We start from the raw sequence: 15,115 nt of genomic DNA on the forward strand, positions 1-15,115 counted from the left end.
TTTCCAAACTTTCAAGCGCTCCTTAAAGACCCATCTGTTTAAAGAGGCTTATTCGATGTACCTTAATTAATCATTGCTGTATCAAAAATGACAAAGTGTTTATATAATCCTAATGTCTCAATTGTACCCTAACCTTTTAGTTTGTAAACTCTAATCTCTAGGTCCTTCTAACCCCATTGTACTCTGTAATCCTTGTCTGTTATCCACCATTTATTCCCTGTTTGCTATAACTGCAGTAAAGCACTGCGTATCATGACAGCGCTATATAAATAAATGATGATGATGATATTCGATAATCGAAGTACTGTTCGCATATTCGATAATCAAAGTACTGTCTCTTTAAAAAAACTTTGCCTTCAATAGTTTGCCAAATTAAACCTGCCGAAGTGCTATGTGGACCTTCTAGACCATTTTTCCAAGTCTTTACACATCGATTGATCGCTGAAATCGTTCGAATCGTGTATATATATATATATATATATATATATATATATATATATATATATATATATATATATACATATATACACACAGACACAGTGATGCTTGAAATTTTGTGAGCCCTTTAAAATAAAGCCAGGCTGCATACATCTGGAAATGTTATGTTATTTGGCAGAAGAAGCAGTATTGGAGACTCCACTTACAGGTATATGATATATAGTGAATAAAGTACCCTCTCTTGTAAAATATAAGGATATTATAAGTTACCGAGGAGTTTAATGACCATTTTTATACAGGTCATGGAACTCCGAGGTGACTTCTAATTTCCTCATATTTTGCAACAGGGGGTACTTTATTTATTATAATACACAAATTTCAGTCATGTGACAGAAATGAAGTCAGAACTCACCGTTTATAACTGATGACATCAGAACTCACCGTTTATAATTTACAAGATATTCAGGGCTTTTGTGTATTATAATATAAATAATAATATAAATGATTGAAGTTCAGGGTAGCATATACCCATGTTTTACTAAGCAGTTTTATGGAAATAAAAGCTATTACAAGGATTTTGAGCGTTATTCACTTTTTAAAACACACTGGGATGATTCTGAACACAACTGTATAATAAAGCCTGACATGAGTTCATAAAACACACAAAGAACAAGCCAAAATCCTTCTGTGGACAGGTGAGACAAAACAATAGCTTTCTGGACAGCATCTCTCTTTGTTAATAGGGGGAAAAAAGAAGTCTCCAAAGAGAAAAAAAACCAACATTCTTACAGTCGAACATGACAGAGGTTCACTGATGGTGCTTGAGTCTGTGACAAGGCATCACGAAATCATATTGCCAAGGCATTAGGTGTCTAATACTGAACCCGCTGTGAGAAAGCTCAGACTCCTTCACAGATTATGGGTCTCCCGGTTGGACAATGACCCAAAGAACACTTCTGAAAGCACCAAAGCTAAAGACAAAATACCAGATTTAATCCTATCAAACACTTGTGGAAGCATCTGAAAATCACAGGTTTCCTTTTCAGATCCTGAAGCAAAAGAACTGTGGTCCATCATTAGAGAGATGTAGAAAGCTCATTCATGGCTATAGGAAACACTTTATTTCCATAATTCTTTCCAGAGGATGTTAAATAGGTAGGGTGTCGGGATAGGTTACACTCTGAATGGAAAAAACAATGTTTTATAACTTTAATAGTGACACAAGGAATTGTGGAAAGCTGGTTTTTTCAACTTCAAACTTATTTTGAAGTAGCAATTCTGTGAGTTTATTTGGTGATGAGTTTTTAGGTTTTTAGGTACAGGACCTGTTATCCAGAAACCATTTATCTACAAAGCTTCAAATTACAGAAAGCCCGTTTCCCATAGACTCCATTTTACCCAAATAATCCAGATTTTTAAAAATTATTTCCTTTTTCTCTGTAATAATAAAACAGTAGCTTGTACTTGATCCAAAATAAGATATAATTAATTCTAATTGGAAGCAAAACCAGCCTATTGGGTTTATTTAATGTTTACATGATTTTCTAGTAGATTTAAGGTATGAGGATCCAAATTATGGAAAGATCCGTTATCCAGAAAACCCCAGGTCCCGAGAAATCTAGATAACAGGTCCCATACCTGTACTGCAATATCATGTACAGTCCAGCATTTTGGATACATTTCAGAATAGCTTGCAAAACCTCACAGACACAAGGTTACTGAATCAAAAAGAGGCAACTGCTAATGAAAGTCATTAACAAAGGTAAGAGATATTTACATGTGTTTACTCACAGACTTGTTAAAACTCTTAATGTCTTTATATACATTTGTCAAATCGATAGCAGGATGAAGCAACAAATAGTATATATATCACGGTCTGTTATATGCAAGAAAAGTCTCTGAACAGCAAATATGGCGTATGTTTTATTCTATTTACAATACATTTGTTATAAATATAATACATTGTTATTGAAAAGCATATTTTTCATTATATTGAGGTGATCAACTCAATCATTAGAGTTAAATAATAATTAGGTCAATAGCTCAGTTCCGACAAGTTCTGAAATAGGAGGATTGAGATGAATCTCTCTGTTGGGCTTGAGAATCACTTAGAGAGTTTGCCGAATTGCAGACCCGGAGCTAAACGCGTCTCTAGAACAAACCTGTCAGGGGAGAGTAGAAATGACAAAACTAACGGCAAATTGAAACATAGCAGAAGTTAAAGAACAAATAAGAGCTGTTGTACTTCTAATTCTCTCTCTGTACATGTGTAAGGAATGCATCCACCGCTAAACCTTGGCAGGGTTAAAAGTAATACTCTGTATAAATAAATGACATGGGCAGCTGATTTGTCAGTTCCAAATATCTTGCATATAGAAACTGACAATATTTAATTTACTATAGATTCCTACGGAATCTCCTGCATGTTGGATATTAAAGGAGGCGTGACTTTCATCCCTTTATTCCAAGACAAGCCAGTATATCGAACATTAATCTGATTCATTCCTTCCCATTGTGGATGGAGAGAAAGGCAGTCAGACGTTGTTGATAACAATAAGCGCCGGCATTGAACTCTGCTGATTCGCTTCAAACATGGTGGCTTGGTTGGCCAGCTTTGCAAACACCCGAGGAGTTCCAAGGTTGTAAATTCCCGTGTGCAAAAAACAAGCCTTGAGGTGCAAAGTAAAGACTTGGTGGCTCTTCAGCTGCAGTTTATATTCGCTTTGCCCTAGCCAGGTAAAGGAACCGTGGGTTTCTAGTGCTTCAGGGCTGAAAAGAAATCAAACGTATATCATTTCTGATTGTGAGACTGCTCTACTAACAACAGTTATGAGTAAATGGGATGATTAAACCCACCGCATGAGATTATGTAACACTATTCCTTTACAAAGGAGCCATATTCACAGTTATAGCATTGAAATAAAAACATGTAGGGTTATTTCTCTAAGTCCCTGCAACAGTGAATATTTGGGCTTTGAAAGTAGCTCCCCATTTTCTTTTCTGCCCATTCACGCACATGCTGGGCTGCTGTCAGTTACCAAATCACAATTTACAGTATAAACACAATATAAAAGTCACAATACAAAGATAATTGTTACTTTGTTCAGATTCACAAAAATATGGCAGTTCAAAAACCAGTGTATTGTGCATCAGAGTGAAATACTCAGCCCTGTAGCATCAGTTTCTCTAACAGATGAATCTAATTTTAGACTTGATTTTCTGACGATCCCTGAGCTCAAATCTCACAGTGTCACCTTTGAAGGCCTGGATCATTACTATTCAAGGGATGCTGAACCTCACTGCTGGTACAGTTTAGTATCCTGTGCAAAAAAAACTGTATTCATAGCTATATTCATTTTTAGCTTTAGTTCTCCTATACCCGCTGTTCACCCTTAAAGGGCTAAAATGTCCTTTTTAACTTAAAGGAGAAACAAACCCTTAATGAAAAAACCCCTACCCTACATAGACCCCCTTCCTACCCCCCATCCTAGCTGCTACCCCAGGCAAATGCCCCATACTCTTTACTTACCCCTCCATGCAGATTCAGTCCAGCGGAATTCTTTGGAATGAGACCGGCGGAGCGGGGCATGCACAGTTGTAGCAATTTTCTGTTTCACGACAACTGCGCATGCACCGAAACTCATGAAAATTTCCGAAGCGCCAGTCTCATTCCGAAGATTGCTGAAGATGGCTGCCGTGAACTCCGCTGGAGGGGGTAGCAGCTAGGCTGGGGGGGAAGGTCCATATAAAGTAGGGTTTTTTTTTTTAAATTAAGGGTTTGTTTCTCCTTTAATAATGAGCCCCATGGAGGTCAACACACAGGGATGAGACATTTAACAAATTCATGAATAAAACCCTTGCTCAATTATGATTGGAGAATAGAAAAATGAAAGACATTAGGGCTCCTTTACAAATAGGTTTCTAGGTTGCCAGCTGTAAAATGTAATTTTTTTTTAAAAAAATCACTGTTTTTTTTCTACAATTCAACACCCATCACAGCACCTAGCTTTGCTACACTTAAAGGGGTTGTTCACTTTCCAAACAGCTTTTTCAGTTGACTTGTTTTTATTTTTCCTAAATTGAAGTTTAAAGTTTAATGTTCTTGTCTCTGGGGTTTCGGTCTGGCAGCTCAGTGATCCAAGTGCAGATTCTGAACTGTTATAATTTAATAAATTTAGTTGCTATATTAATTGATACATTTCTCAGCAGTATCTGTGGAATATTAGCAACTATTGTATCAATTCTAACAACTGCCTGTAATGAAACTCAAGGATTTTGCTCAGCAGGGACAGATAACTAATGTATCAATTTAGTACAGTTACAGCGTAGGCGACCCCCCTCCCAGATTGAAAAATTAGACACACAATCACAAATAGAAAGTCATTACACAAAGTCTTTATTTCTGATGAACTATCTGAAACTAGGGATGCACCGAATCCTTGGTGAAAGATTTGGCCAAACACCGAAACCGGTGTCAGGGGGCCTATCGGCTCCAAATGGGGAGTAGTCAGGACCAAGGAGGAAGCTATAGGGTTAAAGTCCAAAATCAAAGTACAAAAAGGGTTCAGGCAAAATCGTATCCAAGTCCAGGCAACAGTTCAAAAGGCAGGCAGATAAACAGCAAAGTAGATAATCAGGCAGGGTCAAAGTCCAGAGATCAGTTCAACAGGAATTATAGCACACCCAGGAATGTTCAAAACAAATGCTATACTCGGGCATTGAACCCATGACCCGGAAGGATTTTAACTTTGAATTTCGAGCCAAGCGCGTGACATCACTGGCTTCAACTGGCGCTGCCATCTTGGCTGAAGGAAGAGACCACCGGGCAGTCCTGACAACCGGATCTTAATTTGCATATGCAAATTAGGGTCAGGAAAGGAAAGAGTGGAGAAATATCTTCTTTTGTGCACGTTAAAGGGGTTGTTCACCTTTAAACTGACTTTTAGTATGATGCAGCGAGTGATATTCTGAGACATTTTGCAATTGGTTTTCATTTTTTATTATTTGTGTTTTTTGAGTTTTAGCTTTTTATTCAGCAGCTCTCCAGTTTCTGCATTCTGGTTGCTAGGGTCCAAATTAAACTAGCAACCATGCACTGATTTGAATGATACACTAGAATATGAATACTAAAGGCCTGAACAGAAAGATAAATAATAAAAAGTTGCAATAACAATACATTTGTTGCCTTACAGAGCATTTGTTTTTTAGATGGGGTCAGTGACCCCCGATTTGAAAGCTGAAAAGAGTCCGAGGAAGAAAGTGAATAATGTATAAACTATAAAAAATAAATAATGAAGACCAATGAAAAAGTTGCTTAGAATTGTTCATTCTGTATCATTCTAAAAGTTAACCTAAAAGTGACCACCCCTTTAAGCTTTGAGATGGATGCACAGCTAGAAGTGGAAATGTGTTTTGTGTCAATGGTTGTAACTTTGCATCTATGAGTGTGCACAACTTACATATAAGAGCCCCTAGAATAATCTGATTGTGATATGAGGTTTCCAACCACATAAGGATCTGAAGCACCCCCAGAAATATTATTCAAACATGTAAGTTCAGTGTCGGACTGGGATGGCAGAGACCCACTTTCCTCACTATTATACCTCCTCTCCTCACTCAACCTCTTTATTCTTCTAGTCTCTTTTCTCTACATACTATTCTCTATTCTTTCATTATTAATCCTCTTTGTTCCCATGTAGAAATAGAGGATGACCATTAAATAGGCGAAATGTTTAGCAGCACAAGGGCCCACTGATACCTGGGCCCACTGATACCTGGGCCCACTGATAACTGGGCCCATGGGAGTTTTCCTGGTATCCCAGTGGGCCAGTCTGACACTGAGTAAGTTGTCTGCTTACTCCATCATACTACTTTCTGCAAAAGCAACACGGTATTTGGAACACATGGTGTTTCTGCCCAAGAGAAAAGCTGTAAAATAAGTACAAATATGTCCTTCTCGAAACACACACACACAAACATTGCTAGAGAGGAGAGATGTTTTTATGTATTTTCCATCCTTAACATTACACTCTTATTTTATAGATGATGTCTTTATACACAAATATACGTCAGAAGTGTGACTACATACAATAAAATGTCAGAATTACACACTTACCTTCTGGCCTTATGCCTGAGGTCAACAATAACATCCACTTCAGCTTGAGAACTGTTGGAAAGCACAAGTGTCACTGGAACTAAACAAAGACTGAAAGAAAGAAATGTCAAATCAGTTTCCATACATACAAGTATCAATGTAAATGGCTAATAGGATGTATATTTCATATTTTCCTCTCCCAGGCATGCCACTGTAGCAACGTCATACCACTTTCATTGATTTACTGTTTTTTGCCGAGTCAGAAAGGCCACAGAAAGGAACTAGAAGACTAAAAACTCAAAACCACCAAAAAACGAAGACCAAATGAAAAGTTGCTTAGAGCAGGCCCATCTATAACACAAAACATATATTTATAATGTATAAAATGTTTAAGAAGTTTATTTGTTCTATACAGCTTTGGCATGTTTCCTTTCCTGAACAGTATCATCTGTGGGAACGTAAAAGGTTAGAGGGCTTATGAAATGTTCTGAATGGATAAGGTAGGGCTGTTACTGAACTAATGTGGACTACGCAGCTTTGCCTGTATGCAATGCAATGCATTGGTTCTACTGAAAATAAACATTGTGGTTCCTAACACTAAGGGGCCGATTCACTAACTTCGAGTGAAGGATCCGAAGGTAAAAACTTCAAATTTCGAAGTTTTTTTTGGGCTACTTCGACCATCAAATGGGCTATTTCGACCTTCGACTACGAATCGAAGGATTCGTAGTAAAAATTGTTCGACTATTCGACCATTCGATAGTCGAAGTACTGTCTCTTTAAATATAAACTTCGACCCCCTAGTTCGCCATCTAAAAGCTACCGAAGTCAATGTAAGCCTATGGGGAAGGTTCCCATAGGCTTGCCTAACTTTTTTTGATCGAAGGATACTCCTTCGATCGTTGGATGAAAATCCATCGAATCGTTCGATTCAAAGGATTTTATCGTTCGATCAAAGGAATTATCCTTCGATCATTCGATCGAACTATCTGCGCTAAATCCTTCGACTTCGATATTCGAAGTCGAAGGATTTTAATTCCTAGTCGAATATCGAGGGTTAATTAACCCTCGATATTCGACCCTTAATGAATCGGTCCCCTAAGGGTAGAACTCCAAGGTGCGGCTCGGGCTGACACTTCGCCATGCGACAAAACGCATGCGATGTGTCGGATGTCTTGAAGATACAGGAAGTGAAAGAAAAAATCGCAGGTAAGAACTACATTTATCCAACTGTCGGATGAAAATGCTGCGTTTTCATCCGACAGTCGGATAAATGTAGTTTTTACCTCTCAGATTACCTCTGTTGCAAATGGATAGATTTTAGGGTAGAACTCCATGGTGCAGATCGAGCCGACATGTCGCCATGCAACGTGTCGGATGTCCTGAAGATAAAGGAAGTGAAGGAGAAATCGCAGGTAAGAACTACATTTATCCGACTGTCGGATGAAACCGCAGCACAGAGTGGAGTTCTACCCTAAAATCTATCCATTTGCAGCAGAGGTAATCTGAGAAATAAATAATAAACTACTGGCCCATCATATTGTCCCATTTCCTTCAACTTTATAATGACAGTGACCATATGCCATCAGTCTGCTGCAAAGTTTTTCTAAAATAAGTTGCTCGGCTTCAGGTTTTTAAATGGACCGCCACATGTGCTGGTCCTCTTGTGGAAAAGAAGCAGGCAGTACTTGTAAGTAGGTGGGAAGTGCTATGGCACTGGCATATTATGGCTAGCGGATAAACTGGGGCATGTATTAATTGTGACCAATTGCATCAGTACTAAGGATATCATTACAGGCTCTACATTTTAGGCATTGTACCCAATGACACATAAATATCACGTGACTTATTTTGCTCTCTTCTTTCAATTTACTTGAATTTACTTCACTTGAACTTTAATTTACTTGAACTTACCTTCCACAGAATGATCACATTTAGATCAAATTCACTGCACTTCTGTATCAGCCTTACAGCCTTGTCCACTGCTGACTTTCCAGACCCTTGTGCATTTGTTAATTAGAGTCCAATTTACCTGCCTGTATGTGTTTAGTGTGTGAGAGAATTTACCAAGTCCTTGCAGATTTGAACCTAGAGCTGTAAGGCCATTGTGCTAAGCACTGCACTACTGCACTGCCCCAGTGTCAACTAGGTAAGTAATCTTCTGCTTTATGGAGAGAAGTGAGTAACAGTAAAACTTACCTTTTCTGATGGAATGGATGACTGAAAGATTCTGGGTAGTGAAGACTTGTTTTTATTAGGTTAGAAAACTGTTCTGGTGATGGTGTAACAAGTGCAGCGTTATTTTCAGACCGAGTGAATTTCAAGAGAACCATTTCTGGCTGTTCCTAGGTAGACATGCATACATAGTCAGTGTTTAGTCTGAAAACTGAATTTAGTCAGATAAAGAATTTAGAAAAATAAAGACCTTCAATTATGGACACATATCCCTAGACAACCATCATGTGCCAAACGAGTTCAGAGCTTTGCACATTTTTCTCAAGTTAATAGAGGAGACGCGCGTAAGGTACATTCCAGCTGGTAGTCACATCATTTCAAAAATAAATTTCTAAGACAGGCACGGGATCTCTTATCTGGAAATCCGATACCAAAAAAGCTCTGTAAGATAGCAATCTCCCACAGAATCCATTTTAAACAAATAATACATTTATTTTTAAAATTATTTCCTTTTTCTCTGTAGTAATAAAATAGTGCTTTGTACTTGATTACAACAAACTATCCTATTAGTATTATTTAAAGTTTAAATGTTTTTTTTTATCTTTAAGATGCAAATTACAAAAAAGTACCTAGAAAACCCTTGGACTTGTGCATTGGGATAATATGTCCCATACCTATACAGTGAGTGCATCCATGATTCAGTTACATTAAGTAGGAGAAATAACAGCCTGCCAGAAAGTAATTCCATCCTAAAGTGCAGGCTCAAGTCACATGACTGGGGCAGCTGGGAAACTGACAATATGTCTAGCCCCATGTCAGAATATAAAAAAATCTGTTTGCTCTTTTGAGAAATGGATTTCAGAGCAGAATTCTGCTGGAGCAGCACTATTAACTGATGTGTTTTGGAAAAAACATGTTTTTACATGACAGTATCCCTTTAAGGATCAAAACAATAACTGTGCAACAACACCATCTTAATCTCCTTAATAATCAGAGGTCAACTTTCACTTAACATAAAATTTCTTGTTAAAGTGCTTTGTGCAATTGTTACAATTGATTAAATCATTGCTTGCCAACAATTTAATTGGTGCCTATTAACCAATTTATTTCTAAAAAAACTATTAATTGTTAAGTATAAAGTGCCTTGAGAAAGCCAAACTAGCAAAGCGCGTTGGCAGATTTCTGCTCAGTACTTTGATTTTAAAGCTTAGATATTTTAGATATTTAATTGGGAATTGGTCAAGTGGGGTGGTGCGTATTAAATCCATCGCTCGATTCAATTCTCCCCTCGTCTTCTCCTGCACTGAAACTCTAAGGGGGCAGACGATTTGTGTTTTTTTTAGGTCTTAGCTAGTTTTCCTTACAGCTTAGGGCAAGCTAAATATCCAAGACCACAGTCCCGGTTGCCCTGTCTTCTACAGCTTTGTGGTGTCCCAGAGATTATAGGCAGCAGTTTATGGGACAACACCTCTTTACATTTCATTTTTCCTACTATCCCTCTATGAATTTGAGCTGATTGAGAAATACTTATTTAATGGTTACTAATAAATTCACTATTACTAATTATAATCGATTGGGAATTTTCATTTGATTCCTATTTATTGGCACAGCACTTTATATTAATTGATTATCAAGTCTTCTAATTAATTCCTAGCGAATTTTCACATATGCACTTTATACTTAACAATTAATTGTTTTTTTTAGAAATTAATTGATTAATAGGCACCAATTAAATTGTTGGCAAACAGTGATTTAATGAATTGTAAGAATTGCACAAAGCACTTTAACAAGAAATTTTATGTTAAGTGAAAGCTGACCTCTGATTGTTGCACAGTTATTGTGTTGATCCTTAAATTCCCGTGGTTGGTTGAATGTGGAATTAGCACTGTAGTAACATTTTAGAAACCTGTTATTGTAATTGATAGAAGTGGGGTTTCCCCTCTATTTTAATTATTTGTAGGGATGCACCGAATCCACTTTTTTGGATTCGGCCGAACCCCCGAATACTTTGCGAAAGATTCGGCCGAATACCGAACCGAATCCGAACCCTAATTTAAATATGCAAATTAGGGGTGGGAAGAGGAAACCATTTTTTACTTCCTTGTTTTGTGACCAAAGTCACGTGATTTCCCTCCCTGCCCCTAATTTACATATGCAAATTAGGATTCGGATTCGGTTCGGCCAGGCAGAAGGATTTGGCCGAATCTGAATCCTGCTTAAAAAGGCCGAATCCCGAACCGAATCCTGGATTCGGTGCATCCCTAATTATTTGGCTACACTGATTTTCTAATCAGACCTCAGCTACCATCAAGTGCTTAAAATGGAAGTTAATAATCAAGGGTATCATCCGTTTTTTCTAATACAATGCTCTGTGTAGCTGTCACTTACTGAACTTAGGGACAGACTCAAAATATACAGTACACATAGAATATAAATGTCACAATATAAGGCTGATTAGTAATTAATACAGATAATTACTACATGGCAGCACAGAAACCAGTGCAATTACCATCAGAACAACCAACCCTGTAGCATCAGCTTATATTACAGGCCAACCTCATTTTCTGCTTGATAATTTGCGGCGACCCCTAAGCTTAGCTTCTCAACAGCTGCTCAGAGTCCACTGAGCATGTGAGTGTCACAGACACTTTCCAAGATGGATCATTGCTGCTATTGAGAAGCTGAAACTTTACACAGGCGCAATAAGTTCAAGATATAAAAAATGGCATTTTTAGCCTTATTCATTTTTAGGGTTTCGTTTAAACAGTTGTCATATGTGCTATTTACCTGTTTCTGAGGGAAAGATAAAGCTTCTGCCCCAACAGTACTCAGAGACACGTGGTTCTGGCCCTCCAAGATAAGTTGTTTATTATCTTCAATGACATAAGCCTATAAAATGTATATGATGGTGAATGGCAGTCTACTAACAGTTGTTTAATCAATGTTGTATTGGTATGCCTTATCTAACGAGAAACAATAGATGCCTTTTTAATCTATTCCATCATTTACTCCATATATACAGTATATCAAATAAACGCACGTTTATACTTTATATGGGCAAGTGACCAAATGCCATCAGTCCACTCCAGAGTCTTACTAAAATAAGTTGCTCCAGACCGCCAAATGTGCTGGTCCTCTTATGGAAAAGGAGTAGGTACTTGTGAGTAGGTGGGAAGTGTTATGGCACTTGCCACCAGCATATTATGACTAGCTGACAAACTGGGGCATGTATTAATTGGAACAATGTAATTGCACCATTACTAAGGATATCATTACAGGCCCTGAATTTTATACATTTTACTCAATGACACAGGACAATTTTAACTTTGTACCATAACTATCACATGGCTTATTTTGCTCTCTTCTTTCAATTTACTTGAACTCACTTTCCACAGAATGATCAAATTTAGATCAACTTCACTGCACTTCTGTATCAGCCTTACAGCCTTGTCCACTGCTGACTTTCCAGACCCATTTGCGTTTGAAGCCTGATTTTTATCTAGAGGTCGACTTAAGCAGCTTTGGAAAAAGAAATCTGCACACGGAGTAGTTGAACTAACGATCTACAGGAGGTAAACAGAGAAATACAGATGTCTCATGAAACACTAAAAAAACAAATAAGAAAAAGCAATCAGCTGTACACAAATATTCACATGACTGTAGTCTAAAGCCGGCTGTCAGTCCACAGGACAATATATAAATGCATTATACATATATTTATTATAAGAACTGTTTTGGCAGGGTATTGGAAACTATTCAATATTAATATAAAATGTAATAATAATACTAAACTGCAGAAAAGGTATTTTTCACAAGTTTACAAAAAACATACAGAAATTGAAAGCAGCTCAATCTGAAATTGTAAATACAGGTTGCTACTAAATCAGAGCTTTGGCTATAACATTATATGTATCAACTCAATGTAGCAATAAAGCCCCTCTGGTAGAAGGGCTCACCCCATAAGTATTCTGACCTGGGTGTTGAAACCCCAGGTCCCACGCTTGTGAATTATCCAACTCGCAACGAAGGGAAAATGCACTCACCGAATAAACCGAGTGGCCTGGGTGCATCGCCCCGAACCCGTAGCAAGAGGTGTCTGTACAAATTGAAGAAATCTCAGCAAGCACTCTGGACGTCACTCATAGGATAAAAAGTAACTTTATTTCAGCTAATTAAAACATCAATCCTGATGCATTTCGTGTCGTAAGATACGATATCTTACGATACGAAACGCGCCAGGATAGATGTTACTTTTTATCCAATCCTGTCCGGAGTGCTTGCCGAGATTTCTTCAATTTGCACAAAAAAACATACACAAATACTCACACACTAAAAGGGCCAGAATTAAATAAAAAAAAGGAAGTTGGCTGTTTCCTAAGCTAGAAAAAACGGTTAGGGGCCCATTTACTTTGCTTGAGTGAAGGAATAGAATAAAAAAAACTTTGAATATCGAATGGTTTTTTTTGGCTACTTCGACCATCGACTATGACTTGGAATCGAACGATTCGAACTAAAAATTGTTCGAATATTCGATAGTCGAAGTACTGTCTCTTTTAAAAAAACTTCGACCCCCTACTAGGCTTTCTACGTTTTTTTTTGGTCGTAGAAAAATCGTTTGATCGATTAATTAAAATCCTTCGAATTCGAAGGATTTAATCGTTCGATCTAACGATTTTTCGTTCGATCGAACTTTTTGCAGTAAATCCTTCGACTTCGATATTCGAAGTCGAAGGATTTACATTCGGCAGACGAATATCGAGGGTTAATTAACCCTCGATATTCGACCATATGTAAATCTGCCCCTTAGTGTCTCATAAATTGCTAAATGCAAAAGAGAAACATAAATGTATTTTGAAGTAAAAAGATGCATCAAGAGGTTGTACTAAAGAAAAGGAATTGAGCAGGGTTTCTCCAACTGGTATTAGATCAACATAATATAAACCTATTCAGTCTTTCCAGAACCCATTTAGAACTGCGCAGTGATAATGTTGATAATATTCTATGCATGGCTTCACTTCTGTTCAGATTTAAAATTTTCCATTATCCATTACAAATATTGTCATACCTGTTCACCTCCAAAAACAATGTCACCAAATGTATATCTTTCTGTTGGTGCTGCAGAACCTGACATAAAAAAAGAAAAACAAATGAAAACAGCAATATGCCTAGCGATATTACAAGTATGGGATTTATATCTAGAAATCCATTATCAAGATAGCTCCAAAGCACGTGAATGCCATTCTAAATAGAATCTGACTGCAGATGCAGGTTCCTTTGATGAGAATCAGCAACTGTCTTAAAGGAGAAGGAAAGGCTAAAACTAAGTAAGCTTTATTAGAAAGGTTATATAAATACACCAGTAAACCCTCAAAATAATGCTGCTGTGAGTCCTCTGTCAAAAGAAACACATCATTTCTTCCCTTCTATTGTGTACTAATGGGCTTCTGTATTAGACTTCCTGTTTTCAGCTTAAACCTCCAGGGCAAGTGCTTGAGCATGCTCAGTTTGCTCCTCTCTCCCATCCCTTCTCCCACCTCCCTGCTGTAATCTGAGTCCAGAGCTATGAGTGAGCAGGGAAAGACTCAGGCAGGAAGTGATGTCACATCAAGCTAATATGGTAGCTGCTATCCTAAACAAACAGAGGGAACTTCTAGAGCTGTTGATAAAGCTTTCTACAGAATAATTATAGTGGTATAGCTTGCACTATTGTGGCAAATCTATTGGAGATAAACTCCTTCTCCTTTATTGACAACGGGCCCTACAAGCCAGTTCATGTGGAGTATATTGAATCAGTCACATTGGCATGTAGTCAAAATACTGTAAAATACTGTATTTGTTTGCCTTACCTAGAGAAGATTTGCATCTTACAGCTTTAAAACACATTTTGGTCCTCTCCCTGCTGGTTAATTTAGCATCTAGAAGGATACAAACAAAAAGAAAAGATTAAAATAATGCAACGCTCTCCATAGTTGCACTTTTAGAAATGCAGCAGCATTATATTGTTAGAGTGTGCAAGTAAGCAGAGGTGTCCACAGAAAATTTTTCGGGGAGGGGGCATGAGGGAACGCATTTTAGGACATCGTCAAGGGAAATCGTTATCCTACATGCGCTGTCCTAAGCCAGAGGAATGCGACATAGCAAGTTTTTTTACTCACCCATCCTCAAAGGCAAACGTCACGCCTCGCTCCTCCCTCCTCAGCCGTCAGCTCTTGCTCCTCACTCCTCCCTCCCCAGCCATCTGTCCTGGGTCCTCGCTTCTCCCTCAGCCATCAGCTCTTGCTCCTCACTCCTCAGGGTGCACATATTCAGCCCTGCACCATGATTATACTTACTTGTTTTTTTAACCTACTGTTTTTTTTCATGTGATGCCATTTCTTTTAGCCAATAGGCATTACTGAGGAGTAAGAG

The 15,115-nt window shown here is 37.9% G+C and overlaps 1 protein-coding gene across 1 annotated transcript in view; it reads right to left on the reverse strand.

Moving 5' to 3' along the window:
• Window positions 1–2,348: 2,348 nt before the first annotated feature.
• trappc8.S (trafficking protein particle complex subunit 8 S homeolog) overlaps window positions 2,349–15,115 on the reverse strand; it is a 58,694-nt gene continuing 45,927 nt past the window's right edge. The window contains 7 exon segments of the mRNA NM_001091720.1: window positions 2,349–3,207; window positions 6,554–6,643; window positions 8,732–8,877; window positions 11,495–11,596; window positions 12,094–12,270; window positions 13,773–13,831; window positions 14,554–14,622. Of these exon segments, the coding sequence (NP_001085189.1) occupies window positions 2,973–3,207; window positions 6,554–6,643; window positions 8,732–8,877; window positions 11,495–11,596; window positions 12,094–12,270; window positions 13,773–13,831; window positions 14,554–14,622 (878 nt within the window). The 3' untranslated portion in view covers window positions 2,349–2,972.

This window comes from Xenopus laevis, chromosome 6S (assembly GCF_017654675.1).
Source record: "Xenopus laevis strain J_2021 chromosome 6S, Xenopus_laevis_v10.1, whole genome shotgun sequence".
Taxonomy (NCBI): domain Eukaryota; kingdom Metazoa; phylum Chordata; class Amphibia; order Anura; family Pipidae; genus Xenopus; species Xenopus laevis.